The sequence below is a fragment of the Chiloscyllium punctatum genome, chromosome 11 (assembly GCF_047496795.1).
Source record: "Chiloscyllium punctatum isolate Juve2018m chromosome 11, sChiPun1.3, whole genome shotgun sequence".
Lineage (NCBI taxonomy): Eukaryota > Metazoa > Chordata > Chondrichthyes > Orectolobiformes > Hemiscylliidae > Chiloscyllium > Chiloscyllium punctatum.
This window is the reverse complement of record NC_092749.1, coordinates 33,346,051-33,360,345: the sequence shown is the minus strand read 5'-3', so window position 1 is coordinate 33,360,345 and position 14,295 is coordinate 33,346,051. Positions and strand designations below refer to the sequence as shown.

Genomic DNA, 14,295 nt, shown 5'->3' with positions numbered 1-14,295 from the left:
AAAGCTGAAGATTTGAGGGGAAAGTATGGATGGAGTTGAATTATGAGAGTTGTAGTCCATAAGATTGCTACATGTATGACTTTAAAGTGAGGAGGAAATTAGTTAAAATAGCAGATTTGTAAATGATTTCAGAGGTGTAGAGTTGATAAAACTGTTTTGCAATTTAGAAGAACAAAAGGAGATCTAGAAAGAATCTTTCCCTTAAATTTATTTTTAATTTTCAGAACATTGCTCACATAATTTCTCTATTGTACTCTTATCCAAGGATATATTCTGTACAACTTTGCATCGCTGCTTGTCAAATAAGGTCAATTCTGCTCCTGTTACATGGTGAAAGCTCCTCAGCAAATATGCTGCTTTATATCTTTCTCCCAAAGGTTTGGCACATTTTGTTGTTTTTATGGGATACACGTCTTCGGGTTTCATGTGTTTTTGTGGGACCTCTAATAGTCAAAATAAAATGTAACCTCTGTCAGATTTGCTTGAATTTCTTAGCCAAATTTAAAGAGGGTGTTTTGATTTGTTATTGGAATGAATCCCTGGAGACAGACAGTAACTGAACATTACATCTTCAGTTTGAGGTGATATAAGTAAATGTAAAGTCTGCTTTCATAAGAAGATAATGAAGTGTTAATCAGGACTAACTACTTCAGTAGCATTCAGTGCAAGACTTGGCAGAGCCAACAGTGAACAAGTTTCTCCATTTTTCTTGTTATAATCTTGGAAAAAAATCTTCATTAGTGTTTTAACATAGCTAATATTAGCCGGGAAATCTTTGGCATCAGCAGTGATGGACGAACAGCTTTGCTTTCACAAACTGACTTTTTCCTTTGAGCTACTCTTTAGCAGTCAACTTGACACTATGAACAGTAAAAGCAAGAGGTTCCTGCCCATGATATCAATTAGCAAGAATTTTGTGACTATTGCAGCATTAATCTTTGCTATTGTTCTTTGGTTTGTGACTGAGCCTATGTCTTGCTCTTTTGCTGTTTTGTACTTCGCTTCTTTTCTCGTACTCCTGGATAGAATACATCTGTCTGCAATTTTCTCTTTTTTTGAAGAAGTAACAAAGAGGATTGTTGAGGGCAGAGTGGTGGACGTGATCTTTATGGATTTCAGTAAGGCGTTTGACAAGGTTCACCATGGGAGACTGGTTAGCAAGGTTAGATCTTATGAAATACAAGGAGAACTAGCTGTTTGGGTACAGAACTGGCTCAAAGGTAGAAGAAGAGGGTGGTGGTGGAGGGTTGTTTTTCACACTGGAGGCCACAAGGACCGGTGCTGGGTCCACTAGTTTTCATCATCTATATAAATGATTTGCATGTGAGCATAAGAGGAAGAGTTTGTAAGTTTGCAGATGAGACCAACATTGGAGGTGTAGTGGACAGCGAAGAAGGTTACCTCAGATTACAATGGGATCTTGACCAGATGGGCCAATGGGCTGAGAAGTGGCAGTTGAGTTTAATTTGGATAAATGCGAGGTGCTACATTTTGAGAAAGCAAATCTTAGCAGGACTTATACGCTTAATGGTAAGGACCTAGGGAGCGGTGCTGAACCTTGCAGTGCAGGTTCATAGCTCCTTGAAAGTGGAGTCACAGGTAGATAGGACAGTGAAGAAGGCATTTGGCATGCTTTCTTTTATTGGTCAGAGTATTGAGTACAGGAGTTGGGATGTCATATTGCAGCTGTACAGGACATTGGTTAGGCCGCTGTTGGAATATTGCATGCAATTCTGGTATCCTTCCTATTGGAAAGATGTTGTGAAACTTGAAAGGGTCCAGAAAAGATTTACAAGGATGTTGCCAGGGTTGGAGGGTTTGAGCTATATGAAGAGGTTGAATAGGTTGGGGATGTTTTCCCTGGAGCGTTGGAGGCTGAGGGGTGTCCTTACAGAGGTTTATAAAATTATGAGGGGCATGGATAGGATAAGTAGAAAAGGTCTTTTCCCTTGGGTAGGGGAGTCCAGAACCAGAAAGCATAGGCTTAGGGTGAGAGGGGAAATATATAAAAGAAACCGAAGGGGCAACGTTTTCACAGAGGGTGGTATGTCTATGGAATGAGCTGCCAGAGGAAGTGGTGGAGGCTAGTACGATTGCAACATTTTAAAAGACATCTGGATGGGTATATGAATAGGAAGGGTTTGGAGGGATATGGGCCAGGTGCTGGCAGGTGGGACTAGATTGGGTTGGGATAAGTTAGACCGAAGGGTCTGTTTCCATGCTGTATATTTCTATGACTCTGACTGCTTTGCCTTTAAGCTTCCCCTGTGTTTTACTAGGTCACGGTATCCACCATGAACACAACCATAAAACTGTGAAGCTGCATGTCCATAGTAATACCAACTGCAGTCTGTGCCAGTGAAACATGGAAAAGAAGAGAAAAGGTATAACAAATGGACGTTTTCCGTTACTATTGCCTCCCAAAAGTCTTGGGCATCACTTGGAGAGACATCATTAAGGAAGAAGTGCTACAGAGGAATGGTCAGAAGCATCTATGGAACATTGTAAGAGAAAGATAAATGAGGGCAAAAGGACACCTAATTAGCCGTCTGAACCTGGAAAAAGAAGGATGGGATGGACAAAGAAAAGCTTTTGCTGCACACTGAGGAAATTCAAGAGCGGAATACTGCATTGACTGGACTGAAAGAGATTGCAATGGATCCAGATCGGTAGCAGAGGCTTTCTGCCTCCTATGTAGGACCAGAGGGATAAGTTGAACTAAATGTGTTCTACTGGTGTATTATAATTGTGTATTTAGTTATGTCATAGTTTGAACAGCGGTGATATGAGTGGCAGTTGTAGTGATCCAGTGTAAAGACTGTAGTGATTAAAGAAGGTAGTGAGCCGCCATCAGCTTGAGAGTAATTAAAGATGAGAAATAAATGCTGACCTATAAAGGAAATTTGATTCCCAGAAATCCCCATAGGCAAGTTGGTCACCTGCATTTATTAGCCATTTTTGACAAAGGGAAAGAGGCTGATAACATAACTAATGCTTAGAACAATGCAAATAGACCTTAACAGGTTTGGAATTTTCAGATTTAAGATTATTTTTTCAAGGTCTTCTCATTGTATTAACTCAAATTCACTGAATACATACTTCTGCCTAACCTATCTTTACTTGTACTGGATTAGATCCTTGTCTGAAAAACAGCATATTACCTTCTGAGATTACTGAAAAGCTTTAGTGTATGGATAAATATAGAGAGACAACCTTGTTGATACATATAGTCTGAACACATTATTATTATTTAACCCCTCAGATTGTTAGGAAGTAGTACATGATGGTTTGAGTTCAGTTGCTCAACAAGAGTGTTACTGTATAAGGGGATATCTTGCTTGGGTTCATTTCTGTTGGTTAAGTAAGCAGACTCAAAACTGACACAGATTATCAAAATGGTCAGTGATTCTATTCATGAGGAAAGAAATACTTCTGTTTGAGCTCCTGATGTAACATTCCTCATACTGGAAACAGGATCTGTTCTCTGGACCTTCTGAAGCTTGAAGATAAAGAGAGTTTCATTTCAATCTTGAAATTGCCTTTAATGATCTTGTGGGCCAGAGCTTGACTGTCTCCATGAGATTAGCCTGTTTTTTCTGTCATTGACCATTGCAGCATTGCCACCTCAGTTTCCTTGCAAATTTCTAATTGATCTGTAATTCTACAAGTCAAATGAAAAGTAGCATAATAGTGAAAATTTTCCATTGCAACCATTACTTTGTATAGTGGTTTTGCTCTTAATCTCTTTTTCTTGTTTCTCTCAACTGTCATTAATCTTTAAGAGATGTTTAGATGTTTGTTTTGATATTTTAGAAGCTTTGCAACACCCAGCTACTTTCAGGTTTACCTTGTCCTTTCTTCCCAACATTGCTTGCTGTCCACACTTCATGGTTATTTCATTGGTAGTAAAGCATTGTGGGTTATGAAAGGCACTACAGTAATACAATTCCTTTCCTTTATCTTTTTCTATTAAAGTTGTGTTCTGTAAATCTTGGTCTTTCAATTGTTTACTTTTTCAATTTTATATAAAGCCTGCAGAAATGTTATTGTTATTAATCTTTGGTAATTAATGGTGCAAAATTAATCTGAATGCAATTATTTTACAGGATCCTTTAAATTCAGGCGATGATGTAAGTGAACAGGAGGTACCTGATCTATTCGATACAGATAATGTAATTGTTTGCCAATATGACAAGGTGAGAACTTTTTTGTGAGTGCATTCAAGCAAATATGTATTTATATTTTTCTTTCAAATCGTGTTATTTTAGAAGTTATCTGATACCCGGTAGATGGGCAGATTCATGCAGCAATTGTTTTCAATTCCTTGCTGTTATGTTTTTGCTATGGGATGGTGGAAGAAGAAACTACGTATTTAACCATATGACAAGAGATAAAGTTAGAAAGAAATATATATCCGGCTGTCTTTCTACCTATCAGATCAGATGTAGAAACCTTGTAAGCAGGCACATGTTTGGCTCATCACTTGCCACAAGGTCTGTACATCTCAGAAAAAATGAGAGTAAAATGCAAATATTAAAAATTGGAAAAGCTCAGAAAAAGAAATACAGTTTTATGTTGGGAGCTCATTTTTTTCAGTTGCAGTACAATTTATAACTAAATTTGTGATATACTTTTGATTAATGCCCATTTAAAAGCTGTAATATCTGTCCTACGTGACTTAATTAAAAAATGATTACAGTTCATTTAGAAAACATTGAATTTCAGGAATGCAGAAAAGATGAGTAGTTCTGAGCCTTGTCTGTGCAGTTGGTGTTCTGTATTATAAAGTACTTGAAGCTCTAGATTTCAAAATGAGCTAGTGCCACTTGGCTTTTATTCTTCCTTCCATTTTAGGATGATTTTGACACTTGCCCAAAGACAATTGAAGATTCTTTACTTCTTCCTTCCACCTCTCTTGTCAAAAAAGATCTTCTACATCAGCAATTTATATTTACTTAGTCCTGTCAACGTAGAGGGGGAAATAAAAGTGTCAGGTGTCAGACTTCAAGTGAGAAATTATGAAAAATGGTCAGACGTATGATTGCAAAGGTGGATTTTGTTCAATATCAGAAAGATCAAGCAATGTAGAGCATTTGAGGCAATTCTGGAGTGCAGTATTAAATTTATTTGAGTATATCAGTTCAATGCTTCCTTGTCTGAAAATAGATAATATCTTCCTAATTAACCAGTAAATTTGTTGAGTTCATAAGATTCAGATAATGGGATGAGTAGCAATGAAAGGAATAGAATTAGTTCTTCCTGCTTAAGCATAGATTCTAACCAGTCAAAGGTAGTGGCCTGATTGTGAATGGATAGTACACGAACAGTCTCTAGCTATGTCTGTCATTATTTATGTGATTAGAAATTTGTCTGAACTTCTTGATGTCATTAATTGCAACTTTCAAACTGAAGTCTGAGCAATTTTAAGTCACTAATTACAATGAGATGAATAAAAAATTTCTCTTTGTGGTGTGTGAAATGTTTGGTCTACAAAATAGTTCACTGGGCACATTGGATTAGAACTCAAGGCAGTACTGCTGATGTTAGAATGATGCTTGTATTATGAAATCATAAGACAGTTTTATGAATTAGTAAAGAGGTCGTATGGATAATACACTGATTCAAAATGTCATAGTCCTGTTGACTTTCTGATGTCTGGTTTGCATACAAAGTATTTCAGTAAGAATGAATACTGCAGAAGTTAATGTTATGCTTGATCTTCAGTAAATGGAAGAAACAGCCTGTCAACATACATGGATTATGTGCCACAGTACATTGTACTAATTCTTTTTATGGTATTCTATCACTTGATTGACTTCACTGTGATCAAGAAATGGCAGCTTCTTTACGCAATTATATTAATTAGTTAACTACAAGAACCAGATTTTGTACTGTTGGATCACTGGCAGTGAGTTTTCTTGCTTCTGAAATAATACCCTAGGTTACACATTTAAGGTAGAGTTTTATACCACTTGTAAATGCAAGAATACCCTAGGTTATACATTTAAGGTAGAGTTTTATACCACTTGTAAATGCAAGAATACTGCCACTGAATCAATTTCATAGCGACTAGGGGCATTGCAGAAGGAGCAATTTGGCTTGAAGTTTTGCTCGTGTATCCGACAGAGTCAGGAAGATCCCTGGCTCCACAAACCCTGACTCCGAAGTGATGTAACCTTTCTTCCTGGGTAGAGGTGTTAATGAAATGCAAGTGCTCTATTAATAGAAAAAATTCAGAGACCATTTGGGCTGCTGGGTGTAGAAGTGGGCTGCCTGAAAGACTGCCGTTGGTGCTCCAGAACTTTGCCCCAGCTGTGAAACAAAATAAAACTTAATCAGTACTCAGCTCTTATATATTCACCATGCCTCATCCATACCACCTCATACACCACGCTGAACCCTCATTGTTACCCATATCCTCACATCATGCCCTCAACCCACCAACCCCATAGCCTTCATACTGTCCATATTAAGCTGTACCCCACTTTCCACTGCCAACAGACTTTTACACTCCTTCCATGCTATGTTATGTCCCTCCACAACACAGACTATGCCAAGATATGCCCTGCTACTCAACGCTATAATCCATTATAGCCCCTATGGCAACTGTATGCCATCCTATATCCTCCACCCACTATCATTTGACAATCAGCTCTCCATGCTAACTCAAAGTGCCCACAATAGGCAGACTCAGGACCTGTGTTGAGATCAAATAAATAAAAGTCCAAAGTGTCTACTCATGACTCCACAATGTTTTTAAAAAGTCTCAACACTGATTAGCTTCCCCTAACATAATATAGAAATAAGCATGTTTACTCCTAGCTCCACAAGGCAGAATTATGGTGCTGAAGGAGAGTTTTCTGCCCATTTGTGCCTGATACAATACTCCATCTTTGTTCTTGATATTTTTAATCAATCTGTTCAGAAATGTTATGATAAATGTGGAGAGCATGTGAAACTGAGAACTGGGTCTCCTGACCCAAAAGTAAGGGGCACTACCATTGCACTGTACGAATGCACGTCAAGATCTCAGCTGTCAATGAAAATGTGGTAATGATGGTTTTTAGAAATCAGCCATGCAGCACAAATCCAGACCTGGAGCTTATGTCAGCAGAATGAAATAGCAAGCACTGATTTTTTTCTAAGTTGCAGATTGTTTCTTTTAACTACAGGGCGGAGATTTAATGCCCTTAGCAGTTTAACATTTCTTTGGATAGCTTGACAGTTCCACTTAGTTTATCCAATTTTTACCCACATTCATGTCTACCTTTATCAGTCACAAAGGGCATCTTACTTCTCCCCAAGGTTCCCCGGATCAATCCAGAAGAGAACTTTAGTATTCCAAAAGTGTATTTAAATTTAAACAAAACTCCAGTACATTTAGAACTTATTTGCAAAGTTGTGCAATTTTCCCCTCTAAGAACAATGGATCTGGAAGCTACAACCAGTTCCTGTTTCTTTCACCCCTGGAAAAAATTATATGTAGTAGATTTACAGGCAGGACCTTTTAGAAAATGGGCTCCAGAACCATTTTGGCACTTTGGAGACCAATTCCATCATTGTGAAAATTCTGGCTTTTTTCTGACCAGCATGCCAAGGGAGAAGACTTGCTTAGTGGCATCATTCTATCACGACAAAATTTAATGTAAATGCAGAACCAGATAAGTAGCAAATGAGAATGGATACTCTAGTCAGAAATGGGATGTTGGCAGTGTGTGTTCGAGTCACATTGGTGAGGAAAAGCTTTCCAAAGCAAGTATATAACAGGCTGAGAGACAATCTGGTAGATGGCAATGAAGTCTTCCAGAGAAAGGATTCCAATGATCATAGTTCTTGGAAGGTGGGGAGACATTTTCCATATGTGGTGATGATCACGAATGTACAGCCTGAAAGGATGAAGAAGTCAGATTCAGTAGTAACTTTCAAAAGGAGATTGGACATATTGCAGTTTATGGGGAAGGGATGGTGGAGCTATATTAACTGGATATTGCTTAAGGAAATACAATGGGCTGAATAGCCTCTTGTGGCATCTCCTAACTTATTGAACATTAGCTCTATAATGCTCATTCCTACTTTATCAACAGACATTGTTTCCTCCTGTACTATTAAACTGGTTCCATCTAATGTCCAACCTCTCTTGATAAATTCAGTCTCTCTCTGTGCTGTGAAACTTCTGAAGCCCCATGATATGTTGTCATTATTATTTGCATTTCACCAGGATATCCAGTCCCACTGGAACTCTACCTGTATCATTTCTGGCTTCTCATTGAATGGCAGCCCGACCAAACCCTATCTACCAGCATAGTGCTCTATTTTGCTGAACCTGATCTGGCTTTCAATTACTTCACTTTGTTTCACTTTGAAAATATATCTAATGGCGAATGTGTCCCATTCCTGGTACTTTCCTTACTACCTTCAAGTAGGGAAAAAACAATCTCTCCCACTTAATTGAAGTAAGCACAAGGTATTTCACCTGAAAAGCTGTGTTTGGGGCTCCAAACAATGAGGAAATTGGAAGGAAAAGAGGAGATGTTGCATTTTCTGCATATGCATGGAATGATGCTGGAAGCATTGGAAAAGTGGACCAGAGACTTTTCAAGCAAAATGTTGCTTTGCAGTTCTGATATTGGGGATGGGATGTAGATGTGTTTTGTACTAATACACTGAAGTGATGAAAATTATGTAAGATGCTCCATTGAATGTGGAGGCTGATGGGATAAAAGATCCTTCTACTGATGGAGGCATCCGAGCTGATAAATTTTAAACTGCAATCTCTCAGATTGCTAATTTTTTTTCAGCTGAGCTTTCCACTCTTCCATGTTCCAGTTTTCAAAGCTTTTGCATTCACCCACTCTTCTTCCTTATACGCAATGAATGAGGTTCTTTTATCTTTCGTTCACCAAATTAATCACTATATCTATAAGATACTTGTCCACTACATTCAGCATAATTTCATTGTCAAACACTTAGTGGCGTCCTTTTTGCTTTCCAGGCAGGCTATTCCTTTGTTCATTTTACTTTTAATGGAACAGTACATTTGCATGAAATCATGTTAGATACAATGACCATCCATTTTTCTGTTCCTCACTAAGGTGATGGATTGCCAATATTTCTTGCATATCAAGCAGAATTGTCTTGGACCTCTGCAGAATACCCGTCTAACCTATTTATTCTGGAGCTATAAATAAGTCAGTCTAAAGAGATTTGATAAATTTTGACAGGTCTGTTAGCAGTTGTGGAGAGAGAAACAGAGTTAACATCTTGAGACTTGAGAGTTAACATTAAACATCTTGAGATTTAACATCTTCAGTACTGTTCTCGAGGCTCAAAGCATTAAATCTGTTCCTCTTTCCACAGCTGCTGACAGATCTGCTGAGCTTCTCCAGATATTTCAGATTTCCAACATCTGCAGTATTTTGCTTTTGCTCTAAATTTAGACATTCTGTTGTTACTCTGTGAACTGTTGATTCTCTGAAGACTTGAAATTGAATCACTATATTTTAATGTTTCAAAATAAATAAAAGCTAGAGCATTTTCTCTATCATAAAATTCATGGTAAGCTTTAAATTTTAGAGTAGTGTTTTGAAACTGTCTTGAGCAGTCTTAAAGATGAACTCTGCAAAGTATTTGCATAGATTTCTTATGCCGTTTGCTGCAAAAATGCAGACATTTGTTTTTAATTTTTACCTCGCGTCCATGAATGAATGTCCAGAAAACACATTCATTCCCATCAACCCTGTTGTACTTCATGATTGCAATACCTCCTCCTGCAGTGTATTGGCTTTATAAATGTTTTATGAGAGGTAGGAGTTCTGCCTGTTTCAGGGAGAGACACAGTCAAAACTGGCATTATTTATAATTACAACGAAATAAATCTACTTGTTGAAATAAAAATTCACCAACACTAGCTAGTAGAAGAATTTCAATACAATCAGTTTTTTTGCTGATTGTATTGAAATTCCACATGTGTGCAACATATTCTTTGATCATCTTTCTGTGCCAAAACGTATTGCGTGTTGAAAACTTTAATAAAGTCAGGTGTATTGACTTGGTCAGTGTGACTTTGTGACTTTCTCAGGTTATTTTTCTTTCTTCTCATTGGCTTAGCAATAATTTCATTCTGTTGAAACTGGTTCTAAAAGTAAAATTGTTTATCCATGGAAAAGAATTAAACCCTGCACGTGTTCTGATTAAGACTTCCTTGCAGAAAGAGTGAGTGTGCTGAAGAGAAAGGAAGGGAGAGAAATAGTGAACTGAAAGGGAGAGAAAGAAGTAAGAACTAGAGGTGGAGAGGAAAAAACTCCACAGTGAATGAAGAACTTGTTTATAAATATGAATTTGCAGTGGTGAGTAAGAAGGCATAGATTTAAGATCATTTGTAGAAGGGAATAGAGCATTCTTTTCCACTCAGAGGAAGAGAGTTCTGGAAATAATTGACTGAAAACTTGAAAGCGGCAGAAATCAAATTTAAGAAGTACTTAATATATAGTTGAAATACTGTAACCTGCAAGGCTATCTGGATCATGAACAGGAAAGTGGGATCTTTTACAGCTAGTACAGACATGATAAATCAAATAGGTGAAAGTGAGGACTGCAGATGCTGGAGATTAGAGTTGAGAATTTGGTGCTGAAAAGCACAGCAGGAAAATCGATGTTTCGGGCAAAAGCCCTTCATCAGGAATGAGTCTGTGAGTTGAGGGGGCTGGTGAAATAAATGGGAGGGGGCTGGGGCTGGGGGGAAGATAGCTGAGAGTGCGATACGTAGATGGAGGTGGGGATAATGGTGATAGGTCGGACAGGAGGGTGGAGCAGATAGGTGGGAAGGAAGATGGACAGGTCATTAGGACGGTACTGAGATGGAAGGTTGAAACTGGGATAAGGTGGGAGGAGGGGAGATGAGGAAAGTGGTGAAATCCACATTGACATTGTGAGGTTGGAGGGTCCCGAGGCGGAAGGTGAGGTGTTCTTCCTCCAGGTGTCAGGTGGTTAGGGAGTGGCAATGGAGGAGGCCCAGGACCTGCATGTCCTCGGCGGAGTGGGATGGGGAGTTAAAGTGTTCGGCCACGGGGTGGTGGGGTTAGTTGGTGTGGTTGTCCCAGAGATGTTCTCTGAAGTGCTGCGTGAGTAGGCGTCCTGTCTACCCAATGTAGAGGGGACTGCATCCGGAGCAACAGCAACAGTAAATGACATGTGGAAGTGCAAGTAAAACTTTGGATGTGGAAGGCTCCTTTGGGGCCTTGGACGGAGGTGAGAGGGGAGGTATGGACCCAGGTTTTGCAATTCCTGTAGTGGCAGCGGAAGGTGCTGAGAGGGAGGATGTGGGCCTGTCGAGGAGGGAATGGTCTTTATGGAAAGTGGATAGGGGTGGGGAGGGAAATATATCTCTGGTGGGGTCTGTTTGTAGGTGGCGGAAATGGTGGAAGATGATGCAATGTATACGGAGGTTGGTGGGTTGGAAGGTGAGGACTGGGGGGTTCTGTCCTTATTATGGTTGGAGGGATGGGTTTAAGGGCAGAGGTGCGAGAAGTAGATGAGATATGCTGGAGGGCATCATCAACCACGTGGGAGGGGAAATTGTGGTCTTTAAAGAAGGAGGCCATCTGGTGTGTTCTGTGGTGGAACTGGAGAAGGAAGGGAAATGAGGTGTTTGAGATGGTCTAGGTGAACTTAAGGGTGGAATGTGTTGATGAAGTTGATGTACTGTTCAACCTCCTCATGGGAGCACAAGATGGCACTGATACAGTCATCAATGTAACAGAGGAAAAGGTGGGGAAATGGTGCCGGGGTAACTGCAGAAGATGGGCAATTCCATGTAGCTGACAAACAGACAGGCATAGCTAGACCCCATGTGGCTGCCCATGGCTATCTGGAGAAAATGGGTGGATTCAAATAAGAAATTATTGAGGGTGAGGACCAGTTCTGTCAAATGAATGAGCGCGTCAGTGGAAGGGTACTGGTGGGGACGTCGGCAGAGGAAGAAACAGAGGGCTTAGAGGCTCTGATCATGGCGGATGGTGATGTATAGGGACTGTATGTCCATGGTGAAGATGAGGCTTTGGGGGCCAGGGAAATGAAAGTCTTGGAGGAGGTGGAGGGCATGGGTGGTGTCCAGAATGTATGTGGGGAGTTCCTGGACCGAGGGGTGGGGGAGGGGTGGCGGGGGAGAGGTTGGAGGTGGAGGATAGAACAGTATCAAAGTATGTGAAAATTGGTTCAGTTGGGGAGGAGGCCGAGATGATGGGTAAGCTGAGGTAGTCAGGCTTGTAGATCTTGGGTAGGAGGTAGAACCAGGCAGTGTGGGTTCCCGAATTATGAGGTTGGAAACTGTGGGTGGGAGATCCCCTGAGATGACGAGGTTGTGTACGGTCTGGGAGATGATAGTTTGGTGATGGGAGGTGACGTCCTGGTTGAGGGGACAAGAGGAGGTGGTGTCTTCGAGTTGACCTCCTCCATCGCCACGCCCTAATCACCCGATGCCTGGAGGAAGAATGCCTCATCTTCCGCCTCAGGGCCCTCCAATCCCACAGCATCAATGTAGATTTCAGCAGTTTCCTCATTTCCCCTCCCCCCACCTTATCCCAGTTCCAACCTTCCAACTTGGCACCGCCCTCATGACCAGTCCTACCTGTCCATCTTCCTTCCCACCTATCCACTCCATTCTCCTCTCCTACCAATTACCATTACTCCCGCCTCTATCTTCCTATCTCAGCTACCTTCCACCCCCCCCTTCCCAGCCCCACAACCCTCCCATTTATCTCTGCACCCTTACAGCCTCATTCCTGATTAAGGGCTTTTCCCCAAAACGTCGATTCTCCTGCTCCTCGGATGATGCCTGATCTGCTGTGCTTTTCCAGCACCACACACTTGATGATGATAAACCAAATAGCCTTCTCCTGTGCTGCAAATTTCTGAGATTGTATTTGAAGATTAAGTTATCCCTCTTCATTGGAAAAGATAACCATAAATATGTAAAGCCAGCAGTGTGATTTTTCAGAGTTCCTACAGTTGCATGATTTCAACCAGTGAGACTGAATTGAGAACATGCCATAATTGGCTTGCTTAAGTTAATCAAAATTGATTGGGTTGAAATAGTTGGATTGAATCCTACTGCTTGGTTCAGTGTTAGTACTTGTCTTGGTTAGGAAATACTGATTTCACTTTGAGTATTTGATTGTATTTTCTGTCCTGATGCTTCATTATTCCGTTGCTAGAAATTCTGGGTTGTTAATGAGAGACTAAACTAAGGCCTCATCTGCCTGTTTACGTGGATGTAAAAGATACTGAGGATAAAAGGGTATTTTTCTGGCACAACCAATATTAATTGCACCACCTTGAAAACAGAATAGCTGGTCATTTATTGCACTTGCTGTTTGTGAAATGTTGTTATACATTAATTTGTTGCTATCGTTACTAACAGAATTGACTTCCAACAAAATGAAGTCATTTTGACACAGCATGGAGGTGTGAACAATTGTATGTAACTGTCAGTTTGTTCCTTCTTACTGACTTTAATTGCAATGTAAATTGCTTAGTTGTCAATCCTTTGTCAGAACACTGGATTTTGACAAAAGATCCATTCCTGTGATGTTAGCTTGTCTTTTCCAATTCATATTTTCATGGAGTTCTGTGTATTGTCAGATTTTTAAAAATTTGTTCCAAGGCAGTTTGTTCTTCCAACTTATTATGTTATTCCTATATTCCAATGGTCCCTATATGAATCTGGCACTGTTATTCAGTTTACCTTTTTATGCTGAAAGACAGTTTTATGGAAGTGATCATTGGCATCATTGATATGATGCACTGTATTTGACTACAATGGTGTGAGTGTTTTCTTTTTGTATTAGATTCACAGAAGTAAAAACAAGTGGAAATTTTATCTTAAAGATGGAATAATGACCTTCAATGGGAGGGATTATGTGTTCTCTAAAGCTGTCGGGGACGCAGAATGGTAGAAGTGAAAACGCTGACTTAAACAAGTGACCTAATCCATTATAAGAAACGTTTTCAAATGATTTGTGTGGATTGATGGCTTCTCACTGATGTGCCCAAGAACTAATTCGTAACAAATGTTGGTACAAGTTATGCTTTGTTTTCATCAACGTTTCACGTACTTTTGATATAATTCATCAGGATCTGTTATGATGTAAGTTCTTTCAAAAGTTATTGAACTGACTAATAATGATGCTTAAAAAATACTTGAAATGGAGTAAATATAGTTTATTGCAGGAAACTTTAATTCTATTTTGGTAAATAAAATTATTATGCAAAATGTAACTCATAAAGAAGCAAAATGAA

General features: G+C 39.7%; 1 protein-coding gene across 1 annotated transcript in view; it reads left to right on the top strand.

Annotated features, from left to right (window-relative positions):
• The window catches only part of LOC140482658 (stonin-1-like), a 106,821-nt gene extending 92,869 nt beyond the window's left edge, over nt 1-13,952 (top strand). The window contains exons 10-11 of the mRNA XM_072580161.1: nt 4,107-4,196; nt 13,845-13,952. Of these exons, the coding sequence (XP_072436262.1) occupies nt 4,107-4,196; nt 13,845-13,952 (198 nt within the window). The remainder of the gene's footprint in view (nt 1-4,106; nt 4,197-13,844) is intronic.
• The last annotated feature ends 343 nt before the right edge of the window (nt 13,953-14,295 follow it).